Source organism: Vespula vulgaris, chromosome 3 (assembly GCF_905475345.1).
Source record: "Vespula vulgaris chromosome 3, iyVesVulg1.1, whole genome shotgun sequence".
NCBI lineage: Eukaryota > Metazoa > Arthropoda > Insecta > Hymenoptera > Vespidae > Vespula > Vespula vulgaris.
The window spans coordinates 2,376,123-2,402,321 of NC_066588.1; the positions used below are offsets into that span (position 1 = coordinate 2,376,123).

Genomic DNA, 26,199 nt, shown 5'->3' on the forward strand with positions numbered 1-26,199 from the left:
CTTCTCTCTTATCTTTTACCGCGTCGACGAACAAGAGTAGTAGAAGAGTAGAAGAAGAAGAAGAAGAACAATAAGAAGAAAGAAGAAAAAAGAAAGAAGAATATTCCGTCGATCTTTTGAAAACTTTTTCTTGCCCCACCAACCAACATCCATCCACCACTCGATGCTCTCTCACCTCCCGATAGTTTTCGCATTTTTCAAGCACATTAATCTTCTGTTCAAGAAGAACCTTGCGCGACAACGTTAGTAGTGTACCGGTTGAACCTTTGTTACTCCACACACACACACACACACACACACGATGATGGACGGGAGACCTACCCTTAAAATTATTTTGGCCGATCGATAGCATGCAGAGTCTCTTCGGTTAGTCAATTCTCTTCTTCATTGTGAAACTTCAACGACGAGAGAAAGATATATATATATATATATATATATATATATATATATATATATTATACACACATATATATATTTTTTTTTCACTAAAATTATTTTATAAAGTGCACGTCACTTATTAATTGGAAAGAATCTTATGACAGACTGACGAGTTGTTGGAAAACTCGAGGTACTAGAGAAGGTTTCCACGGAAGGTTTGCCTGAACGAAAGAGGATGAAGAGGTGTAGTAGTAGAGGAAAGGATTTAAGAAGAAAGAGAGAGGTGGTGGTAAATTTCCTTGCTGCTTCCCCACCTTCACAATCTACAAAGAACAACGAGTCCCGAGCCTATCTGGAGACTGTAACTTGCACGGAAGAAAAGTGGGGGGAAAGCGAACTAATTGTCGGACGTTGCCTGTTCGTTAAGGAAACGCAATTAAGCCGAGACCGAAATTTTCTTGCAAGACTTCAACTCATCGAACTCTATCTTACTCTGCTAAAGTTTATACGACGACGTAAATACTTCGTTATACGTATGATACATATATTTCGTTTGAGTCCATCCTATCCGTTCATTGATCAAAATCCAACTGAATTTTCTATTTCTTCACACTTTTTTTTTTATTTATTTATGTATTTATTTTTCTCGTTTCTTTTTTTTTCTTTTTTTTTTTTAATTTCTAATTTTAATATCATTCTTGTCGTTTCATTTCACAGAATTCGATTTGATATGATTCGAGCATGTTCGACGATCTTTACCAACATGATTTGTAAGAAAGTGACGATATAATGATTACGTTCGCACTATTGTTGCAGAATGAGTGACGTAAGATCTCGAGTTATATCGGTGTCCGTGCGAGACGAACATGAAATAGAACTATAACGTTACATAGTTCGTTACCTTCTTTTTTCTTTTCCTTTTTTCCCCTTCCTTTTTTTCTTTTCTTTTTTTTTCTTTTTTTTACGATTCAATGCATCCGAGAGAAAGAGAGAGAGAGAGAGAGAGAGAGAGAGAGAGAGAAAAAGAGGAAGAAAAACACAGAGAGAGAGAGAAAGAAAAAATAAAAATTTTGTCAGGATGAAAACACGATGAATGATTCAAAGTTTGGGAATAATCGATCGTTTTTTTGGAGACAATTCATAAAACAGAAATGTAAGGGGTGGTTAGGATTTGACAGACGTAAACTTCGAAAACCATTCGTCAAATATGATACATACCAGGATATTTTATATTCGTTTTTACTATGGAAAAGACGAATGGTTTTCAGAGAGATTTATAATTTTCACGATTAACTTTGGAATCTTTTTCGATTTTCTAGAAAATCTTTATACAGGGGAAGAACGAAAGAGCGCGTCGCGTTCCCAACGTCAACGTAATTTCCTCTCCTTTCGAATAACGTGCCGATATCAATATTAACTTTCATGAACATGGAAATCCTAGTAGGATCAATTCGACGATAATGGAATTCAAATTGAAAATCGTGTCCGTTTCTCGAAATCGTGCTTATATTACGCTTTGGTGGATGGGATACCGATCTTGAATTAAAAAAAAAAAAAAAAAAAGAAAAAAAAAGAGATGTAAAAGATGTTTAAAAGGACAGTGTAAAAGATATTTAAAGTGGTTTAAAATTACTTTTAAGAGAAATTCGAAACCTGGAAAGGTTCTTCTGGTATTCTAGAAGTCCGAATCAGTTGGCTGGCCTTCTCTTTTCTTGAATCAGTTAGCTGACCTTTTCTTTTCTCGAATTTCTGTCATAAGATCGAAAATCGTTCCAAAATTGCGGATGCATTCAGAGAGAAAGAGAAAAAGAGAGAGAAAAGAGAGAGAAAAACGATACGTAGCAACACATGCACGTACATGATATTCCTCTACATATATATATATATATACATACACATATATATGTGTATAGTATGTATATCTACATCTACATCTAGTATATACGTGGAAACGTTTTTATACGAGATAGAAAGAGAGAAAAGGACGCGGATCGGCGCTCAGTTCCGTTCTGCTTACAGCGAAACGTTTCACCCTTTCCTCTTGGACCCCCTCGTACGTTTGGTCGTTCGTTTCATTCCGTTCTCCACACTCTGATACCTTCCTCCGTCGTTTCAACGGCTTCTAACCAGGTTAATGCGGCCCCAGGCTCTCGATCATGTTCCCTCCCCTGTTATCACGCGAACGAATAAGCGCGAGCTCGTCAATCAAACTATTTGTGATCTATGTCAAGCAACCTTGTCGTATAACGTATACTCATATTCTACGTATGTATTTAACTCATATCGTCACTTCAAAAATTTACAACAAAATTGTTGAATAGTTGGAGAAAAAAGACATTTCTTTTTCTTTTCTTCGAATTGTGTTAAGTGGAAATCCTTTTTGTTTTGTTTTCATTTTTTAAATCTTGTACGAACGCAAATATCGAAGATAATGAAGAAGAAAACGTTCCTTTCTTTCTATCTTTTATTCTTCTCCTTTTAGGATTGTTTACTGCGTTTGTTTCGAATCGAAAGCATGAAATTCTTGGAAGAGAAGGAAGAAAAATAAAAACGAAAAAAGACGAGTAAAAGAATCGCGTGAGATATTTTTTTGCATGTTCCTTCTGCTCACGCAAAGTATAGTTTTTGCGTGGCTCGTGCCGATAATCTTCTTTAATCGCCCGAATGTAACTCATTTCCTTAATAAGATTTAATCGTTACAGGACGATTGATCCTTGTTATCATGATTAATTTAAAAAAAAAAAAAAGAAGAAAAAAGACCAGAAAAAAATTAGAGATCTCTAACATCCCGTACGATCTTTTTTATTTTCAGTTCGAAACGTTACCGTGACATATCAGAGGGGACTGCCAAATATTACTTTACCTCTGCCATCGAGAAAGGAACGCTGCGTATTCACATTGAAGCCAATAACATGTACCGTCGGTGACTTCCTCGATATGATTAAATTCGAGGATCGTGGTGTCGATCGAGCGATCGTTACGACGATAGGTAAGATCATATATCGATCCTTTGATATTATCAAAAAATAATATCTACATATATAGAAATATATGTATATACACATATATGTATTATATATATATATATAAACAACACAATTATATATATATATATAAAACATACACACACATATATATAAACAAATATGGTATTTTTAGATGGTACCCGAATAGGTTCGAGCAACACCATAGAAAATCTTTTGCAAGATGATTTTAAATTAATAATAAACGATGCCGAATACACGGTACAACCTCCTATATATCAGAAACATACCATGGTAAATAAAATACTTTTACGGTTTATTTACGATCTTATTGAATTTTAAACGCCGATCTCGAATCCTTTCGCTTAATGAATTTCTAAAACATACAGGAAGACATGCAGAAGCTTTCGGACGTGCAAATATTGGTGGGCCAACTTTACGAAACCCTACAGGTACGTGAATACCATGCCGACATGGAGAGACAAGTTTTGGCAGAGTTGGAAGCTATCAAACTGGAGTTAGAACCTTACGAAGAGGTGAGATAAGGAATCTTCAAGACGGATACTGATACTTTCATTCAACAAATATTCTCAAGAGACTTTACTGAAATTTCTATGGTCTTGACACACATACACACACACACAAAAGTAGATACAATTTCGTTTTCCAATCACGAAGCAAAGATCTGAAACATTTTACGTTGCTTTTCCATTTTCTCTGTGTCATGAATTCACTTAGATCTTTTAGTCTCTCTCTCTTTTTTTCTTTTCCTTTCTTCTTTTCTTTCCATTTAACCATTTCATTCACGAACCTACTTCCTCGTCGTCTTTTTCATTTTCTTTTTTACTTCCATATATAGACCGACGTCATTTCACGTTTGATGCGCGCAGTTAAAAAGAAAATAATCTACTACCTTTTCAGTTTGCTCCAGCTGCTGGCTATTTGCCTTAACATCTTTCGCTCTATATGCACTACGATTATAGCGTTTAGTTTTAGTACGATCGTGTATTCTAATACGATAAAGTTATCAAGTAACGATATTGAATTATATACCCATCAAAATATATATACACACACACACACACACACACATACCATCAGTCTCGATGCCCTGTCACGAACTCTCACATAAATATGTATGCCCGTCTGATACACACTTTAACTTCGATGAAATAGAAACTGCAGGAGCTGGAAAATGCAGCTATGAGAAGAGCGAATCTCAATGCTTGGATATGGTTAGTGTTGATGTCCATGCACGCCGGTGGTTTTGCAAGACTAACGTGGTGGGAATATTCATGGGACATCATGGAACCTGTCACTTATTTCGTTACTTATGGAACTGCTGTGGGCTGGTTCATTTATTTCCTTCTGACGCAGCAGGTTTGTTGAAAAATTTTTATGATAAAAATGTTATCATTGTTAGAAAAAAAAAATAAAGAAAAAATTGATACGAACGTATTTCTATAATCGTTAATTAATTTATTTCGGTATATATCTACAGGAATACGTACTACAGGACGTAGTGAACAGACGGCGTTTGATAGAACTTCACAAAAGAGCAAAACAGGTCGGACTAGATTTGAACGCGTACAATCGATTAAAGGATCGTGCATACGAATTGGAGGGTACACTGAAAGTGATTCGTGGTCCTTTATACGAAAGAAAACTCGAGATGAAACAAAAGAGAATAAGATATACCTCGAGCAGCTCAAGATCGCCTAGTTCCTCGCCTAGTCCAAGTCCAAGTCCTAGTCCTAGTCCTAGTCCTAGTCCTGAAAGAGACGTTCCTAGAACGTCAACAGCAAAGATCGACAAAAGAGAAACATCGAAGACACTCGAGTACGATAAGTTTAGATAAGTTTTTGATTCCAGTTACGAATCAAACAGGTCAATCACCGACGTAAGAACGTCAACGATTGTTGTTTTCTTGTGAACTGTAAAAATTAATCTTATTGAGGAGGAAGAGGAAGAAGAAGATGAAGAAGAAAAAGAAGAAAAAGATTGAAACTAAAGGAAAAGAGAAAATGAGAGGAAAAAAAAAAGAAAAAAGATCAAATACTCTTGAGTGATTAATAAACTAGCTCGGTCAAATTATCAGGACGAGTACCTCTAGGAAATTGAGAAGCTGAGTACGAAGATATTTACGTGATTATTCAAGTTCTTTTTTTTTTCTTTTTTATTATATTTTTTTTATATATATATGTGTGTGTGTATGTGTATATGTGTATGTATATATGTGTATATATATATATATATATATATATATATATATATATATATATATATATATATAAAAGAGAACTTAATCGACTAGAATCTTCGTCGCAGTCTTCCGTGTCCGAGCCGTATATATATTGACGACGTTCCTCATCTCAACGACTTTAATATATAATAATAATAATTATTATTATTATCATTATTATCATTATTATCATTATTATCATTATTATTATTATTAATATTATTATTACTATTATTATTATTATTATTATTATTATTAAGAAGAGGCCTGCACTTTGCTGTATATTATCGGTTGTGATAGATTCAAAGGAAATAATAAGGATGAAAATGAATAGAAAGAAATCGTACGCGATGGTGTCTTCCGTGTTTTTCGTCTCCGCCGTGATTAATCTAACTTGTGTAAGTCGAAACGATTATGCTGTAAATTCGCATAATCGACGGACTATTCTTTCACGATGCATCGAAATCTCTATTAAATTTAATCAACCGTAACCGGAAGATTCGTTTAATATTTTAACTTCTAATTCGATCGCTGAAACGAGCCAGCTTTTTAATGTAATTATTTTTGTGAATTTTATAAAACATATATATCTGTATATGTATGTGTATATCTATACACACGCACGCATATATATATGTAAATATTCTTTTAATTTCGTACAATTGTAAAACGAAAATTTAACGATTTTATTCTCTAAATATATACAAGTTACAATTTTAAATGTATTAGACGAGGATCGACGATCAGCTTATATGCTTGATATGTGATAATCGTCACGTCATTGAGAATTACACGCTTATGTTCCTATAGGTTTTTAACTTGATTAAACCGCGATGATTCTCATTTGCTGATCGTCGATCAATGACGATGTAAATCAATGAAGACACTACGAATTTCTGTAAAGCGATCTCACACGCCTAAATAACTATGTTAAATGTATGTACTTACCTATATATATATACACACACACACACACACGCGCGCGCACACTCACGGCCACAAACACACATACACATACACTTTTTATCGAATGACGACACCTTCTTTCTTTCTTCGTTCTATTTTCTTTTTCTCTTCTTTCTTTTCCTTGTCGTTTCCGCGCACCACGTTGATATTTAATAAAAAGAAAGAGGTGTTATATGAAATTGTTGATAATTAAACGTATATCCGTTATTTATAAATATTAAACGTTAATGTTAGTATCGCGCGCGCCATTACACGATAAGAATACAAAGCTTCGTATTTGATTATCGAACATACGAAATCTGATTATTATTTCTCTAACTATCGTTATATCCTATTCTTGTTCCAAGTGACAAAATGAAAAGTACATATTGCCGTTTGTATGGATTACATCTATGTCATTAACTATCCTATAACATTCTGGAATATTTTCCATGAAAGTATCGTACGTATGACTAAACGTTGAAAGTAGATTACTATTAGAATCTCTAAGGAACTTTTTCTCGCTTTCGTAAAAGTCTCCTCCTAACATTCTATCCGTCCGTAATCGTGAAGTCACTACCGTGAAATACGGTGGGATCACTCATATTAACGTTTCTCTCTCTTTCTCTCTCTCACTCTCTCTCTCTCTCTCTCTCTTTCTCTTTCTCTCTTTCTCTCTTGTTGGAAAAAAATAAGAAGAAGAGGAAATAATTACGCCCCCCCGTTGTACTTATTTAACAGAGTAATGTATGTAACGAAGAGCTGTGATTATTTTATCATTCTTCTTAATCGAAAGTATAAATAATTTTCTCCAAACTTTTACCTCGACGATGCAATACGGCAATATGATTAATTATCTCTTTCGCTGAAATTATTGTTGTTGTTATTATTATTATCTTTTTTTTTCCTTTTCTCTCTCTCTCTCTCTCTCTCTCTTTCTTTCTTTTTTCTTTTTATTTAATTAAGAAATTGTTATTCAGAGACGAGATTGATGAAGCGAGTGAATCGTTGACGAAAGATCGATCTATCAATCGATCGTCCGTGACGGAAATCATCCATCTGTCAAGCTGCTATTATAATTCTATTAATCTTTCCTAATTATTCTAATCCTATAAATCGCTTGAAAAAGAAAAGAAAGAAAAGAAAGGGATGAAATAAATAATAGATCATCCGCTCCTTTTTATATGCACGTCCCTCTATTAGACTCATGTTATAGACACGTTTTGGCACGGGATTGAGAAAGAAAGGAAGAAAAAAAAAAGGAGAAAAGAAAAAAATATCAATGAACGATGAGAACAAAATAATTACGATTTTACAGGCGAATAAACGTAGGGGCTTTGCAAAGAAAAAAAAAAATAATAATAATAAAATCGAGTATTCTCTACTACGGCTTGAAAATGTAAAACAGAAATTGTTCTTGATGATATAGAAAAATGTATCGAATCGAATATTTGAAGTAGACACACAATTCGACGAGAAAGTTTTAGGTATTTATGGAAAAATCAAAGAGAGGAAAAAAATAACGTAATAAAAACGCTTGTAAGCACGTTGCACGCGTTGCGATTAAGAAAAACACAATTTCACGCGCGTAGACGAACCCGTAATCTTTTAGTGCCAATTTAACGATCTATTACTATCTCTGCGTCCAACATTCTTGATATACCTTTGAATCCAGAGAGTCTGATTGAGAATTTGTAAGAAACAAAAAGGAGGTAGGGAAAAGGACGTGATAATTTGATTATAATAGGGTGAACAAGCGTCGCTCGATGTGCGTTTATGCAAACGGAATCGTCGATCCTCGCAGAGCCATATTTATTACCCGACAAAATTTTTTACAATCGTTATAAAAGATTTCGTATATGAAAGATTTTTGTACATATATATAAAGAAGAAGAAGAAAAAAAAAAAGAAATAACAAATACGAATTGTGTATAAATATATAAATATATATATATATATATACGCGTATCCCGTTATTTTACAAATGGATCTTGTTGCGCCGATTTTCGCTGAGCTTATTATTATATTCTACGAATGCCTAAACAAGAAAGGAGAAAAAGAGAAAAGAAATAGAAAAAAAAAAAATAAGAAAATAAAAAGGGAAGGAATTCTTAAATCGATAAATAATATTATATTAATTGAATGAGAAATGAATTGCATTTAATATCGTTGTATATAATATATCTATTTATTAATTTTGATCGATTCTCTGATCATATATATATATATATATATACATTAGCGTGCGTATGGAATTGTATAAAAAATTTATGAGGAAAAATTGCACAATTGTTACACGCCGATGATACTCAGTTGTAGCTTTACGGATATTTGTGTTTAAATCGACAACAATTTTTCTGTAAATCACTACCATTAACAAAATTTTCTTTGTCATTTTTGTTTGTTTTTCTTTTCTTTTCTTTTTTTTCTTTTCTTTTTATTTTTTTTTATAAACACGACTGCATCCATCGATGAAATTTTACAGCGCGTGTTATTTATTGTTGAAGAAGGACATTTATCGTACGATATTTCTCGTTACCATGTATAATGGTGTGCGCTAAGAGAAAAGAAAAAAAAGAACAAAATGTTTTATCGATTACGGTCGTTTCAAAAACGCTTCGTGATGTTTTTTCGTATGTAAATAATTATTCTGATATATATATATATATATATATATATATATATATACATACATATATATATATATAAATACATATATATATATACATATACATATATTTATTCAATTCAGAGTTCTGCTGTGATGTACGTCCATGTACCTACTTCTATATAAAAGAAAAGAAAAAAAAACAGAAATACAATGAAATATATATACATTTAAAATCAAAGATTATAAATCAAACTATTTTTTTGAACATGGCCTATCCTCAAATTTCTTTTTTATTATTGTATTAAAGTTGTTCATCCGTCCCATGCTGATAAAGCGTGTTTATTCAGTAACAAGCACTTTCAATAACAAGTATGAACAAAATATAAAATACAAACGCGATTAAGTAAAATAGGTTATACATTTCTCTATATACGTTAATTTATAAATCGGATTAATGCGTGACACATTTTTGTATGTAATAATATTAGTGATTATTTTTCTCCGAAGACACATTACTTGAAAACTTTTTCTTAATTATACGTTCATTTTGATTGATAGATTTACGCGTAAAGGAATATCGAAGAGATTACTCATTTCTAATCATAAATCAAATTTTAATATTATTTAACAACAATAATTTTTGTAGTTTAAATTTCCATTTAAAGATCACAAATATACGTACATTTTCAATTGTATTTTATATAAACATAATATAGCGTGTGCGTGTAAACATTAGCCTTTGTTCATTTGAAATATTCTATATAGATCGATGAAAGTCACGTGATTATATCAGAAACTAAACAACCAATCAGAACGTAGCTATCTTAATATTGCCTTCATTTACGCGGCAGAAGTCGACCATAATGGATCTCCCGTAAGTAATCTTTAGATTTTTAATATTTTTAATACTTTTTCAATTTATTTATCGAATTTCGTGTAACAAATTATATAATAAATTATAGCAAATATCGTATAATATATAATGCGAACTTAATTTCTATAATATTTATCAATTATCGATTATTATCATATCCATCTTAACGACGAAACGTATTAACATACTATATATATCAATTTTTATTAAATTTCTATTTACTTATAATAAATTTATACTGTACGTAAACGAGCGATTAGTTATATGAAAAATATAAAAGAATTATGGGTCTTCATAAGTAGGAATAGGAATCCATTGTAAGATTTGGATAATCGATATTACTTACGACGTAATATATAAAAATGTAAATGTAATACGACGTAAATACTGTCGAATTATTCGTCGAACTTTTCGATTCTTTGTGTTAATTAATTAGGTAGTATTGAATATAAAAATTGATTTCATACAATCATAGCGTTAGTAAATATTCGTATAGTTTAATCATCAGCGGGCATCGACAACAGCGACATTGGATCAAACATTCTCAACGGAGGCGTTGGTAAAACTTTTTTCATCGTGGGATATCGGAATTTTTATTTTTTAACATCTTATTTTTATATATATGAATATAAAATACATAATTAAAATATAGGTTAGAAAAACGTTATATTTAATTCCTATATAAAGCGTTTAATTAACGCATTTTTGTGAGGTTAGATTTATAGGACTAGAATTAGTGGACTAGAATTTTCAAAATGTATCTATCGTTATAGATTTATACTTCATGTTGGCAACACTGACGAGGGTGCTGGAGCTTCAATTCAGTTGAATTTAGCTGGCAGGATCCGTGTCGTATCTCGACAAATTTCTCTTTGAGATTTCTATAAAAAAAGTTGTATCAGGTGAAAATCAAGATGAATATCACGTCTGCAGGTAAAATTTTATTTTGTATTCTTATAGATTGTTGTAACGAGTATCGAATAATTTATAGAAGATTTTCTTTGTCATACTTTGACGGCAGTCACTAGAGTTATGTATAATGATTTGCAAATCCTGTATTCCCTAACCTAAAAATCTATGATATACTTGTCAATGTTTGAAACTATATATATTTTATTATAATTAACTATGTAAAGATAATCGATTCTAATTTGATTCTAATCATTTTACTGTATTTTCTCAGCTGGTATTATATCTTTGCTGGAAGAACCAATGCCTGAATTGAAGGTGTTTGCTTTAAAGAAGCTCGACATGATTGTTGATGAATTCTGGCCTGAAATTTCTGAAGCGATTGAGAAGATGTATGTGAATAATATATAAGTCATTTGTATGAAATATGTTCTAAGGATAAACAAGGTTTGTTTAATATTTTAGTGAAATTCTACACGAGGATAAGTCATTTAACCAACACGAATTGGCTGCTTTAGTTGCCAGTAAAGTGTATTACCATTTAGGAAGTTTTGAAGATTCCCTTACTTATGCTCTTGGAGCGGGCGAATTGTTTGATGTGAATGCTCGTAATGAATATGTCGATACTACTATAGGTATTTCATAAGTATTTTTTTTTAATAAGTATGAGACGTGTTCCTTTGTATTTTCTATATCGGTAGTATCTTTTTTATAGCAAAATGCATTGATTATTATACTCAACAACGTGTATTGGAAGCTGAAGGAAAATTACCACCAGGTAATAAGGGAATAGATCCTAGACTTGAAGGAATTGTGAATAGAATGTTTCATCGTTGCTTAGAAGACAATCAGTATCGTCAGGCACTTGGTCTTGCTCTTGAAACACGTAGAATGGATGTTTTTGAGGCTGCCATTATGCAATCTGTAAGATACAAAGTAAATATTTTGTACTATCGATTATGTAGTGAAATTTTATATATTTCATTTTTGTTTCCCCTTTTTTAATTGCAGGATGACGTAAGTGGCATGCTGTCATATGCATTCCAAGTTGTTATGAGTCTTATACAAAATAGGGGCTTCCGTAATACCGTACTCCGCTGTTTAGTAAATCTTTATCGTAATCTGGGAACACCTGACTACGTGAATATGTGTCAGTGTCTCATATTTCTTGATGATCCATTAGCTGTTGCAGAACTTTTAGATAAACTTAGCAAAGGTTCTCAAGATTGCGTCTTGATGGCCTATCAAATCGCCTTTGATTTATACGAATCAGCAACGCAACAATTTCTTGGTCGTGTTTTGCAAGCATTGCGAGCCACTGCTCCAATACCAGCAGCTCTTATGGTAAAACCTATTATTAAGCCTGCTGCGAAACCAATTGCTGAAACTAGTTCAAATTCTGCCGGTATGGAGACTGAAAGTAGTACACCGGCACTGGAGGAAAAGACACAACGTAGTATCGAAAACTTGGTACGTATATATCTATTAGCCGTTTCTTAAAATTTGTTTGTTTGTTATTGTTTTTTTTTTTTATTGATTATTTGCCCTTAGAGTCCTGAAGAAAAGGAACAACAAGAACGTGTTGATGCTTTGTCTAGTATTTTGGGAGGAGAAATATCCATTGATTTACATTTACAATTCTTAATTCGTAGTAATCATACAGATATGTTGATATTAAAAAATACAAAGGATGCTATACGTGTATCCATTTGTCACACTGCCACCGTAATAGCAAATGCATTCATGCATTCTGGAACTACTAGTGATCAATTTTTACGGTACGACGATAATAAATATTTTCTATGCTGTATTCTTATGTATGTTTTATAATCGACCGATTTAATTCTTTAGAGATAATTTGGAGTGGTTAGCTCGTGCTACAAACTGGGCCAAATTGACAGCAACGGCTTCTCTAGGAGTAATTCACAGAGGTCATGAGCAAGAAGCATTAGCGTTAATGCAATCTTATTTACCACGTGACACAGGAGCTGGTGCAGGTTATTCGGAGGGTGGTGGTCTCTACGCACTCGGGCTAATCCATGCAAATCATGGTGCTGCCATAACAGATTATCTGTTAGGTCAACTTAAAGATGCACAAAATGAGGTATAATACCTTGTCAGTTTATTTTTTCATATTTCTTTTTTTCTTTTTTTCACGTCTACTCTACACACAAATTCATACTTTCAAATTCTAGATGGTTCGTCATGGTGGTTGCTTAGGACTTGGATTAGCAGCCATGGGTTCTCATCGTCAGGACGTATACGAACAATTGAAATTTAATTTATATCAAGATGATGCAGTTACTGGCGAAGCAGCAGGAATTGCAATGGGAATGGTCATGCTGGGTTCTAAGTCTACGCAAGCTATTGAAGACATGGTTGCGGTAAGTTTTATCTATATTTCATAACTTCAAATATCACAGAAAAATTAGAACTATATATATATATATATATATATATATATATATATATATGTCTGTGAAAAGAAAAAAAAAATACTTTATTAAAATATAAACAATATTTACAATAGTTGTGATAAAATAAAAAGTATCACATTATCCTAAAGCATAAGGAGGTTCGCTGGCAGTAGACAATTTATAAGATCCTTGAGCGCTGTAAAATTATAAAAAGTAATTAATTTCTAAATTAAGAAATATAAAAAAATATATAAGATTAGTAAGATGATTTACTTGTGATCGAGAAAAGCTCCACCCATATATACGTTAGCACATGACGAAGATCGTGTGCATTTGATAGGGGTAACTCGAAAACCATACGGATTTTCAATGGATTCGGAAAAATATTTGTATGATCTTGCGTGAGAGCAATGTCCTATTTAAGAGGAAAAAAAAAAGAAAATGATAGTTTAGTTTTGAAAATAGACTTAAAATTCATAGGAAAAATTTAAGAATTTAAAATACCTATTATATCCAAAATACTGCATCCAGGTTGTATGCGTCCACCATTCATATGAAAATCAACTGTACCATAGTTAGCTGTTAAGCCTAATCTTCCAGAACACGTATGAATTATTTGCACGTACTCTGCATGACTTTTATCGATTCTACCATCAGATTTAGAATTTGTGTAACCTGGTCCAGCAGGATCAAGACCTAACAGTAAAATCATTATCGAATAATATATTGAACAATACGATTTAATTTTAATATGTGTGTGTGTGTGTGTGTGTGCGTATATATTTCAACGTACCGACAACTTCTGCAATGGTATCAAAAACATTATTTGCTGCAAGTGAAACAAGATGAGCACCCAAAGAATGACCAACCATTAATGTGTTCTTAGGATTTAGATCGGCAACAGTTTGCATATAATTTATAAATTTAGCAACGTACGAAGCAACGTTAGGTAAACACGCTCTCACTTTATGGTAAAGTTTATTACTAGCAATATTTGACCAATCGATTACGATTATGTTGAAGTCACCAACTTTTAAATAGGCTGGAAACATGAAATCAATATTTTGTTATAAAGATCTAATTTAATTTAATATATAAAAAAAAAGAAAAGAGAGAAAGAAAAAATCATTTAGATCGACATACCATTGCGAGGTTCAACGCATGAATCAACATTGTAAGATCCTCCCCAACCGTGTGTAATAATTCTTGTAGGGTTACTTGCGTTCCACGTACAAGTAGGATCTTTAAGATTAGGTATGTCGTTCACTTTTAAAATATAACCATCGGTATTTTGTCTGAAACAAGAGAGTTAAATTATGTGATAAACGTTTCAATAAATTATTGATCACGATTAATATTGATCGATGCGAAAGTTCGTTCTACCTTTCTTATACGAAAATTGAAGAAAAATTTTATTTATTGAAAATAGTAAATAATGGTATAAAATAATAATGGTATAAAATAATGATATAAAAAAATAAAATTCTTCTTCAATTTTTATTTAAAAAATGGGACGAACTTTTGCATCAATTTAATATTATATATCTCGATAATAATTTGAATTAATTTATTATATATATATTTATTATTATATACTAACCGTGTATAAAGAATGAATTTAACCCCTGATAAATTAGCTCTCAAATAAATAATATCCTCGTAGGTTAATTCGTAATCCTCCACAGAAATTTCGTGAGTAGTCCCAGTATCATCAGAAAAATAATATATATCTTCGGCCATGACGAGGTTTAGAGATAGAGCACCAAAAACTGAAATTAAAAGTGACATATATATATATATATATACGTATATTATCAATTAAATATTCGATTTTTTTTTTCTTTCTTTTTCTTTCATTGGGGTGATACCAACATGCTAACAACATTAACGGAGAACCCATTGTAACGACCGATGCGTCAGAGTACGTCTTCGTCTTCGTTTTCATTCTCGACAACTCCAAATCGTTCCTTTTATACTCTCAGACTCGCTTTACGGATTATCTACTAGTATACCACAATGCTCGATAATGCGAGATTTTTATCAAGGAATTTGTTCTTCCACGTGCGTTAATACGAAAGGGAAATAGTATCAACCTAAACAAGATATTTATCACGAGATGCTTTTCGCAATCAACAATGTAAAAGAAAAAATTGTTTTGTATTGTATTTTATTTTTTTCTTTCGCTCACTAGATTATATATATATATTGATTTATTGTTAATTGATTTTATTATCGCCAATATATTTATTTAAGATTGCAAAGTACTCGTTTTTGTTTCAGATTTTATTTTGTTCAATATAAAGAAAAAAAAAACAAACAAACAAATCGATAAGAACGATATTATTACTAGACTAGTTTACAAACGATGATAATATCTTTTTTAATTATTTTTGAATCAGTTTTGATTCGTAAAGATCGAGAATTTTTTTGTTCGTGTATCAATAGGATTTTTATTATTTGTCAATAGGATCTTGTCTCCATTTAATTTTTATAATATCACGATATTTATTTTTACAATGTTACGTTCCTTACATTTGTCAGATACTAATTACATCATAACTGAACACTTGTGATCGAATCATAGAGCGGAAACTTGTACGGTATAATTAATAGCATGCATAGTGGAAATTCCGATTGTGCAAATATCGAAGATGATTTTCCAACCTTTTAAATCATTTTATTCGTCGAATGCGGATTAGAGAAGGTATTAAAAAATTTATTCAGAAATTATTTACGAAGATGTTAGATCTCACGAGACTTACAATTTTTTTTCTTATCCCTTTTCTTTTTATTCAAAAATTATTTTTTTATTTAAAAAAAGAAAAAAAAAAGCGACGTTAAGATCTCGTTAAGCGTTTTTAAAAGCGAAAATTTTTGCGAGTACCTTCGCTCTTACGTAATATATAGAAAATATGATTTATGTTAGATCTTTCGTAAAATTTAAAACGGTATATTTAACTTTTACAGCGAGTAACATATACAAATAAACATACAGTGTACACGTCGAGAGACTTTTAAATGATTAGGTCAACATCTTATGATATATTCGAGGTCACAATTTATACCAAGTTAGATAAAATTTAATACGATTTATAAAATAGATCGGTGTAAAGAAAAAGAAAAAAGAGGAAGAAAAAAGGACTTAATTTTCGAGCTTTACAAGAGCACACAACGATGGCCGACATCATTTTCCTTTTGTGAGTGTAGAATAATTAAATTTCGCCCAATGGTAATTCATTCACAATGAGTCATTTCTTTCTTTTCTTTCTTTCTTTCTTTCTTTTTTTTTTTTTTTTAATCTCACAAAGCAAATTCATACGCATTAAAAAGAATATATTACGCGAGAGAGGAAAAAGAGAGATAGAATTTTTTTTCTCTCATAATTTTTCTTGCGATATTTCATTAGAAACAACTTAGCTCCGAGCTATTTACGAACTTACGAATCGACTTATCTCTTTCCTTATCTTTTTTTCAATTCGACAAAGCAGACGTGTAACGTTACGAGATAAATCGATCTCGACTGTAATTATCTAGGAAATCAAAAAAAAAAGAAAAGAAAAGAAGAGGGAAAAAAAAGTAGTATAGCACTCTCCTACTTTGCGCGCAAAATGATCACGATCGAGATTCGTTCGAGATTTTTCTTTGATTATTTCTAGAGTACTATTTCTTCTTCTTTTTCTTCTTCTTCTTTGTTTTCTGTTCTTCTTTTTCTTTTTCTTTTTGGGAGCAACGACACACTGTAGTAAAGTTCTACTCAATATCGAGAAAATTCGTTCCTTCGAAAAAGACATCACATTAAAATTTACAACCATCATTAAATTCCTAAGAAAGTATCGAACGGCAGATTCGAAAAAGAGTACGAAATACATTTTCCAATGTGTCGTACGTATATATTTATCATAATAAAAGCGATATAATGTGCTCCGATCTACCGGAACACGTTGTAAGAAATGTCTTCGATATTTTCTCATTCATGATAAAATGCGGTTCTACCGCGTTACTGTTGCAAGATATATGTGTGTGTATGTATTTTTATTTTCTTTTCCTTTTCCTTTTCTCTCTTTTTCTTTTTTTTTTTTTCTTTTTCAATTCAAAGATTTGATCCGTTATTCCGATCCTTCTCTATTTAGTTTTGTAACGAATAAAAAGTACAACAAATAGTTGTAGAAAATCTTGAAAGAAGAAGGAAGAAGAAAAAAGAAAAGAAAAAAAAATGCTTTCATCTCAATGAAACAATTACGTTCGTCGAAAAGATATGAAAAATTCATATGTGTATATATATATATATATTTTTTCTTTCTTTCTGCAGATAATTTAATTCAAGTTATCTTTGCTCGCAACTTTTATATATATATATATATATATATTTTTTTTTCCAGTATGCTCAAGAAACGCAACATGAGAAAATCCTACGTGGCTTGGCGGTCGGTATTGCGTTTACTATGTATGGACGTCTTGAGGAAGCTGATCCTCTCGTTTCATCCCTTTGCGCCGATAAGGATCCGATTTTACGAAGAAGCGGCATGTACACGTTGGCTATGGCTTATTGTGGTACTGGGAACAATCAAGCCATACGAAAGTTACTACACGTTGCCGTAAGTAATTCTATTAAAATAAAGAAATAAAGACAAAAAAAAAAGAGCGAGAACGAAAAGGAAAAAGAAAGAGGGTGGTCAAAGGGAGGGAAAAAAAAGGGAAGAAAGAAGAAAGAAAAGAAAAGAAAAAAGAAAATAAGAAAAGACCATAGACAGAGAATTCGAATTTCATACATTTTTCATCCTTGACCCGATATTGAATTTCACATATCGATATCACCGTCATTGCATTTTATGGATCGACATACTTACACGAACACTTTTATCAGGTTTCTGACGTAAATGACGATGTCCGGCGCGCAGCAGTCACCGGCTTAGGATTCCTCTTGTTCAGGTGAGTACCCGAATAGAATACTATAGTTTTTATCAAGGATATATATAATTCAAGAAGGCGAATTCTTGACTCTTTCGTTTTAAATCGGATCGTGACAGGTGATCGTGCAGGAATTTCATCTTTATTTAGGGGAATGGGGGGTGGGGTGGGGGGGGTACTTCAGTATCGTCGGTAAAAATTATCTTTTAAGTGAATTATTCTCAAAGATTAATCATATAAATTGAGAATATATGTGTGTGTGTGTGTGTGTGTGTGTGTATCATCAAATTTTTCGATATATCTTATTTATTATCGAATGTCAACCTAATTAAATCCGGTGAATCCAATTTTATATGACAAACGTGTCATGGGTGGGAAATAATTTTAATCTCGCTGATAAATCAACGATCAAATATCTCAAGGACTTGTTTTTCGAATACTCGATTATATCGATTAACGATTTTGTTTATTTTTACTTTTGTTTTCTTTTCTTTTTTTTTTTTAATTTTCTTTTTTTTTTTTTTAATTTTATTTTATTTAGCTTTTCTTTAATTTCTTTGTATCGAAATCATTGACAAAATCATTTCTTAACATTTTTAATTCGATTAAACCGTACCTGCACATACAAATTGCGGCTTTCCTATCATCCTTATCTCTTTTGTGCGATTTATTGAGTTAGCATTTAAATCGATATATTTATCACTTCGGGGTGATCGGCAAACTGTAGCTACTCTTAAATGGATAAGTAGTAATCAATCTGTGCGTAAGCCAGGCTTTCCATTATCACGTCGAGGTTCTATAAACGCTCATTAATTGATTGCGTATTCGAGTAAAACCATTAGCCTCACTGTATGTTACAATAATATAGACGGATTACTACGTATACCTCACACGTTCACGAATTTCCGTTATTTCCATTAGAATGCAGTTGAAAGAGAATATTCTATAAGATTATCATTTTTTTTTTCTTTTTTTTTGAAAGATGATCGATTCCTTTTTATTATTGTTATCATCATCATCATCATCTTTTTATTGTAATTTATTTCTTATTTCATTTAATCTTTTTTCTTTTTTCTTCTTTATCTTGTTTCTTTTTTTTTTGTTTTCTTCGTGCATGTTAGAATATAAACGTCATCATGTATGACTCATACGTTTTTACGCGTTTCAGTTTTACGTATTCCCCATTAGAATGTAGTTAGAGAATGTAAGGTAAACATTTGTTAAAAGAAAAATGATCGATCTTGTTCTTTTTTAACTATTATTCCTTTTATTTTATTTTATTTTATTTTTTATCTCATTTCCATTTGTTTTATTTTATTTGATTTTTTATCTCATTTCCATTTGTTCTTCTTTTCTTTTTTTTTTAACAAGCATTCTCTATCAATTTTTTTCATTTCTTTCGAATTAATTCATGATTTGACGAACGTGAGAAACAATGTCTAAATCAAATTTATGCATGGATTTATCACCTTCCTTGTCGCATTTCGTTTCGCTGATGTACGTGTACATGTATGTACATAGATTTTTCACGTTATTCGACGTTTACGTTCCAACATTCTCGTTACCGTAGCCTTTCGAAAGCATTGGAAAGAACGCGTGTCCTCTTCGAAGGTACTGTATCACGGTGAATTATTTACGATTACTCGTCGTCGTCGTCGTCGTTGTCGTCTTCGTCGTCGTCGTTGTCGTCTTCGTCGTCGTTGTCCTCCTCATCGTCGTCGTCGTTGTCGTCGTCGTTGTTCCTCTTGGTTGAAAGATTAAATTAAATCCTGATGATTAATCTACAAAAAAGAAAGAACGAGAGAGAGAGAGAGAGAGAGAGAGAGAGAGAGAGAGAGAGAGAGAGAGAGAGAGAGAGAGAGAGAGCGTCGACTCGATAAGAAAGAGTTCCATCGGAAATTTTATCGCTAGTTTATTTCGCTTAACGTAATGACGATATTTTTTTTCATTCTTTATCTACCTTTCTCCCTCTTCAATTTATTTTTTTTCTCTCTCTCGTTTCATCTCCTTTTTCTTATTTTTTTCTTTCTCTTTTTTTTTCTTCTTTTCTACATCCGACCAGTAAGTCTTCATTTTCCTCAGTCGTCTCACGGTTAATCAAAAAGTCGGCCAACGAGGAATCTAGTAAGAAGAATTAATATTGCGGTAAAACATATTGAAACGAAGAAAAAAATAGGATATGGGGACAATGTGTATTTATATTTATATATTGTACATATGTATCTATACAAAAGTGTAATATGAATAATATATAATTATGAGTAATGTATGTATATACGTATGTACGTATGTATGTATTACTCATAATTACACACAGACACACACACACATATGTATATATCTGTTCTTTTTTTCTTTTTTCATTCTTTCCTTATCTCGCGACGTCGATAACGATAATCACTCAAGTGTATTTATAAAAAATGCGTGTAATTTTTTTGTTTTCGTTTTGGTTTCTTTGTTTGTTTGTTTTTTTTTTCTTTCTTTCTTTTTCTTTTTTCTTTTTTTCTTCTTCTCTCTTTCGAAAAAAGTTTCTCGTACGACCGACTGTCGGAATTCATTGTTGCAAATAATTTTCGATCGAAAGTTTTTAATTACATACTTACTTATAGAGAAAAATGTGTTACTTAACCGTAAAAGTTTGTGGAGAATAAATGATGGCTCTTATTGTCCTAACGATAGACATTCTTATCGCGGTTGAAACTTTTCCGCTAATTGTACCAGCAAGTTCGTTTTCATTCAATTTCATTAACCAAGCAAGACCATATCGGATAGTGTTTCTCGTGCAAAGTTAAGGACGTTAAGGGGTGATGTATAAGTTCTCTTGGAAAAATTAATGATAATAGTAAGTAAAAAAAAAAAGAAAAAAAAAAGAAAAGAAAAGAAAAAAGAAAAACATTGGTATAGAAAAATAAAGAAAAAGAAGAAAAAAGAAAACGAAGAGAAAAGAATAAGATAAAAAAGACAAAAGGAGCGAAAGATAGCGTTCGTTTTTTTGTCCGGATCTCGTGAGATTGAGACACGAGCCACTTTTCCTCTCTACTTTTCTGAACGAATCTCGATCGAACGGGAAAGATCGATAAACGAATGGCCGACGTCGAAGGTCTTAATTGAAATACATGTTCGATTTCGTGCGATCCCCGAAGAATGAAACGTCACTGGCGAATAAATTGCTAGATCTTGGGCTGATTGTATGAAAAAAAAAAAGAGAGAGAGAGAAGAAAAAAGAAAAAAGAAAAAGTAATGATCGTTAATAGGTATTACGTTATATTAAAAGAGAAAACTCGCGAATGTCATCAAAAATGTTATTATACGTCGTGAAAAATCGTACTTCGTTGTATGTATGTATATGATCCATCTTAGACCCAAACGAGGTATTTAACGTATTTAATAATATCGTTATGCAAATTCATTTGATCGTGTTTAAAATCGACAAATAATATATTATATTAAAGAAAAGTTAGCACCAAAACAAGTTGGATTTCCGTGTATCGGGGATTAACCGCAAGATACGTAAGCGCGCGAGGTCGGGACGTGAATCAAAACGAATGTAGGCCACGTAACGTTCGCTAAGCTCGGTTTTAATCAATGCTTTAATCGGGGTCTAAATGTAAATTAATTTCGTGACGGACGACACAGGACTTCCATCGAGCAAATTAGAGAGCTGGTATGAGCCGTGACAAGACTATCCGATAAATTTTCTAACCGAAAAAAAGAAAAACGAAAAAAAAGGAAAGAGAGAAAAGTAGAAAAAGAAATAATGCATTTATGATAATCGATGCAGAATGTTCGTGACGTGCGACTAAACACTTCATCGTTTATTTTATCGAATCGAAAATTACCCTGGAGTTAACGTAAGATATATGTACGTCGTTGTAAGTCTGTGAAAAGTTGAAAAATAAAAGAGAGAGAGAGAGAGAGAGAGAGAGAGAGAGAAAGGAAGACATAGAAAAAGGGAAAACCCTTAGCAAGTACCTATTTCACGTTCAGATTGGATTCGATTAACTCTAATGATAAGTCTCACGCAGGTTCAAGTTTCCTCTCGAATAAGTCGTAGGGAACGATCAACGAGAACGTAGTTTTAGTCTGTGTGGATAGTTGGATAATATCCTTAAGATGACGTTATTACCGAACTTTCATCTCGGGAACTTGCTTTTCCGCTTGTTAGCGCGTAATACATTACTCACAAGCACTCGCCGTTGACTTTGAGACGCGCTCGTTTTCCAAAAGTACTCCAACATCCAACCACCCTCTGAATATTCTTCTCCGTATTTCTATGATTCACTTAATCGATTAAAAAGAAAAAAGAAAGAAAGAAAAAAAGCCACATATCCAAATCTGTACCATTGCGTATAAAAGTTATAATTAATTAATTAAAGATAGCACTGTTTAATTTAATCGTTATTCTATTAATTAAGTTTAATAACTTTTACGTTTAATCTAATTACGTTAAATCTTTGGAATGTTCGTGAAAATTTCGTTGAAATTATCACGCCTATCAGTGATAATATTCGCTTACGGATAAACCGTTATTATTAACCCTAATCGTTTTAACCGAGCTCGTTGTCTTGTCGCAAAGTGACGTATCTCCTTCGTTCTACGTCTCGACAAAGGAGCTAGCTACGTTCCGTTGTTATACATACCAGAAATCACGATAATGCTGCTTGACGCAGCTACGTTAGTTTATAGCGGTTGGCATATCGCAGGGATATCGTGTCGCGTGTCAGCCGGTGCGTATCCTCTATATTGCCGCGAAGAAACCATAACGAGATTTTATCGTATTCCTCTTGTTTCCTTCCTAGTACTGTGAAAATACCGATAAAAATAGCTCTATTGTCGAGTTACCATTAGAAATGTTTACCATTCAACCATTTCGATATTCGCACGATATTTTATATATAAATGAATATTATATATATAAAATTTAATATATATAAATATATATATGTCTCTTCAATTTTTTTTATATCTTTTTTCCCTTTTTTTTTTACTTTTCTTTTTTGTTCCTTTTATTTTTATTTCTTTTTCTCTCTCTCTCTCTCTCTCTCTTTTTTCTTTCGCTCTTTCTCCTATATCGTACCAACGAAAATATTTTTCATCGACAGAGTACTGTCGTTTTCATCGTATATTTCTTTTTATTATTGATTGATGTATATGGATTTTCAAAGAAAAATGGCGGCGTTACAATACCCGGAAGCACAATGGGCACACATCGCGGCAGTTGTGCATCTTCGATCCTATAGAATAGAGCATAGGGTATAATGCATTTGCAGTTATATTAGGAAATTCTCCAGGCTCGTCTTGTACGATAACAGGTCTCTCATGGAGTTTGAATTTCTACCTGGCTCGATCGGGTTTGTCCACCACGCCTTCGATTTCAATTTTAAACCTCGATCGTTCTCAAACTTTTTCCATTTATTTTCACGCGCGCTATTTTTCGAGCGTGTCTGAAGAGAAAAAAATTGAGAGATCAAAGATATTTTTAGGTTATTGAAGATGGAACGTTTTTAGTGCGAGAAGAAACACTTTTAACGAAATTCAATTTTCTCCTTTCTTTTTTTTTCTTTTTCTTTTTTCTTTCTTAATTAAAATCTTAATTTACTTATTCATTAAGAATAAACTTATTCTTAAAGGAGAATGAAGGAGATGAAGGTGAATTCTATTTTTTATTATTTATTTGTTTATTTATTTTATTTATTTATTTATTTACATTTTTTCGTTGGTTTTTTTTTTAACTTTCGCCCACGTTAACAACCCACATTCGTCCCTTTCGCATTTGCGTTATTTCTTTCTTTTTTGTCAACATTTTTTTTGCTTACGAAACATACCAAACGAGCACGGAAAACTAATCCTTGAACTCGAATTTTCAACGCAGCTGGTGTTATACATATTTGATCTATGCATATATATATATATATATATATATATATATATATATATATATATATATATTATAGATATAGATGAGAGTATTGTAGACGTATTCTATGGGTAGAAACGATACGCTCGATTACAGGTGTCACGAATCGAAACAAGAGAGCCGTGTCAACCACGATTAATTGCTCCGCTTTTTGATTTTATACTATTCTCCGTTTTTTTGTCTTTTTTTTTTGTTTTCTTTTTTATTTTCTATTTCATCTTTTTTTTTTTCTTTTTTAACTAACAAATTGACAGAATACGCCATCGGATTATTGCGGATATATGTATGTATGTTATCGACCGTATACAATTTCTGTTTCTGACGATGACAAATATAACTGAAATACATTACGTATATACAAAGGATTAAAAATTAGTATCAAATTTCCTATCCTTTCTATTTAGTTAGATATAAATATGAAATAATATTTAATGGATGAGAGGTATATTCTCGAAGTAAAATATATCTTCATTTTTTAATAAAAATCTTGATAAATTTTGTCAAGAGACCGACGAGACCGTTGTGATTAGTTTAATACGATCAAGAAATATTTCAAGATCGATGAGATTTATTTATTTATATAGAGGGAAGAAAGAACAAAGAAAAAAGAGAAAGAAAAAAGATACGATACAAACAAACAAATAAATAAATAAATAAATAAATAAATAAATAAATAAATAAATAAAATGACGTTCCTTGCTTTCCCGTGAGTGTAGTTAGCTGGTTTCGTTTAAGGACAACGTACCCTAAAGTGGATAGGACTGTCTTATAACGTCAGAGCTCATTAAGTTATCAGGCGAGTAACTTCTGTTACGTCTGTTCCGTTATCGTAAACGTATATTATATTATCGCTATCACGTTCGAATATAGAACGTGTCAACGGATTCTTCGCATAAATATGTATATTATTTGTTCGATAAATTTAATATTTATCGCATATCGAAGTCACGTAAAAAGTATTCCTTCGCAAATATATACTTTAATCAATCTTAAAATATGAAAATCATACATTATCGGAAAAGACATTAGATAGATAGATAGATAGATAGATAGATAGATAGATAGATAGATAGATAGATAGATAGATAGCTATATATGTATACAGATAGATATGTTTTTAAGTATTAAGGTTATTACGTAACGCGCGATGAAAGCTTCGTTTTATTTATATTAAAAAAAAAAAAATAAAAGTTAAAAAGAAAGAAAGAAGGAAGGAAAAAAAATTCTTAAACTTCATTTTTGAATCGTGATCGTTATTATGTTGTATTCTGTAAAAGTGAACTCTCTCTCTCTCTCTTTCTCTCTCTCTCTCTCTCTCTCTCTCTCTCTCTCTCTCTCTTTCTTTCTCTCTCTCCTTCGCTCGCAGATTTCTGGAGGATTTTTCTGAAAGAGTGACTTAAGAAATGAAAACTCTAAAATTAATATCTCGCATTTCCTGCTGGAGTTGTACATTTTTCCTACCATTTTCTCAAGTGTCCTCCCAACCTAAGGCGTATCTACTTTCTTTGCGTTTTCTTTTTTACAAAATGTTCTTTATCTATCTCTCTCTCTCTCTTCCTCTCTCTTTCTCTCGTAATATTCTCCTCGAAGAAATGACTTTCGTTTGTTATATCTTTATCTCGAAGAGAAAAGAAGCGTGTAATACCTTTTCGACGACTCCATAGCAAACAGCTGTAAACTTTTTATCGTTTATATATTTTCGAATACTACTTTCGAATCTGTTAAAAAAGAAAAGAAAAGAAAAGAAAAGAAACGAAACGAAAAGAAAACATTCTTTCTTCTTGAACTTAGAATAATGCGTACGAAAATGGTACACGCTATGTAGAAACACTTGGAGTATCTATATCCTACGAGTATATAACGTTTTCCATATCTCACGTCGATCTTATTCCATCTTTCGAAACAGTGATAGAGTATTTCGAAGTTTATGCCCTGCGAGTTTCTCGATACCACGAAAACTTTGCATAATCGTTTGGTATACCGAATTCAAAATGAGTTGGACGCGCGCGCACAC

The 26,199-nt window shown here is 32.0% G+C and overlaps 3 protein-coding genes across 6 annotated transcripts in view; 2 read left to right on the forward strand and 1 right to left on the reverse strand.

The window, feature by feature from the left end:
* Window positions 1–7,911, forward strand: part of LOC127062573 (calcium uniporter protein, mitochondrial) — a 49,131-nt gene extending 41,220 nt beyond the window's left edge. For 2 of the 3 annotated variants that reach the window (XM_050991047.1, XM_050991048.1), the window contains 5 exons: window positions 3,191–3,367; window positions 3,538–3,656; window positions 3,752–3,898; window positions 4,539–4,742; window positions 4,864–7,911. In XM_050991047.1, the coding sequence (XP_050847004.1) occupies window positions 3,191–3,367; window positions 3,538–3,656; window positions 3,752–3,898; window positions 4,539–4,742; window positions 4,864–5,220 (1,004 nt within the window). In that variant the 3' untranslated portion in view covers window positions 5,221–7,911. Of the gene's footprint in view, window positions 1–598; window positions 894–3,190; window positions 3,368–3,537; window positions 3,657–3,751; window positions 3,899–4,538; window positions 4,743–4,863 lie in introns of those variants that run through there. The other variant, XM_050991049.1, reaches the window with a different exon arrangement.
* Window positions 7,912–10,807: 2,896 nt separating this feature from the next.
* Window positions 10,808–26,199, forward strand: part of LOC127062775 (26S proteasome non-ATPase regulatory subunit 1) — a 56,277-nt gene continuing 40,885 nt past the window's right edge. Inside the window, exons 1-10 of one of the 2 annotated variants that reach the window (XM_050991495.1) lie at window positions 10,808–10,967; window positions 11,218–11,335; window positions 11,409–11,578; window positions 11,659–11,879; window positions 11,955–12,413; window positions 12,495–12,721; window positions 12,795–13,047; window positions 13,139–13,327; window positions 17,740–17,955; window positions 18,225–18,289. In XM_050991495.1, coding sequence (XP_050847452.1) covers window positions 10,949–10,967; window positions 11,218–11,335; window positions 11,409–11,578; window positions 11,659–11,879; window positions 11,955–12,413; window positions 12,495–12,721; window positions 12,795–13,047; window positions 13,139–13,327; window positions 17,740–17,955; window positions 18,225–18,289 — 1,937 coding nt within the window. In that variant the 5' untranslated portion in view covers window positions 10,808–10,948. The remainder of the gene's footprint in view (window positions 10,968–11,217; window positions 11,336–11,408; window positions 11,579–11,658; window positions 11,880–11,954; window positions 12,414–12,494; window positions 12,722–12,794; window positions 13,048–13,138; window positions 13,328–17,739; window positions 17,956–18,224; window positions 18,290–26,199) is intronic. The other variant, XM_050991496.1, reaches the window with a different exon arrangement.
* On the reverse strand, window positions 13,343–15,386 carry LOC127062778 (phospholipase A1-like). Its single transcript, XM_050991504.1, has 7 exons — window positions 15,233–15,386; window positions 14,961–15,129; window positions 14,504–14,655; window positions 14,154–14,402; window positions 13,865–14,056; window positions 13,634–13,775; window positions 13,343–13,556 (listed from the first exon to the last, which is right to left on the reverse strand). Exons 1-7 carry the CDS (start codon window positions 15,303–15,305, stop codon window positions 13,499–13,501), a joined length of 1,035 nt encoding a protein of 344 aa, XP_050847461.1. The 5' UTR covers window positions 15,306–15,386; the 3' UTR covers window positions 13,343–13,498.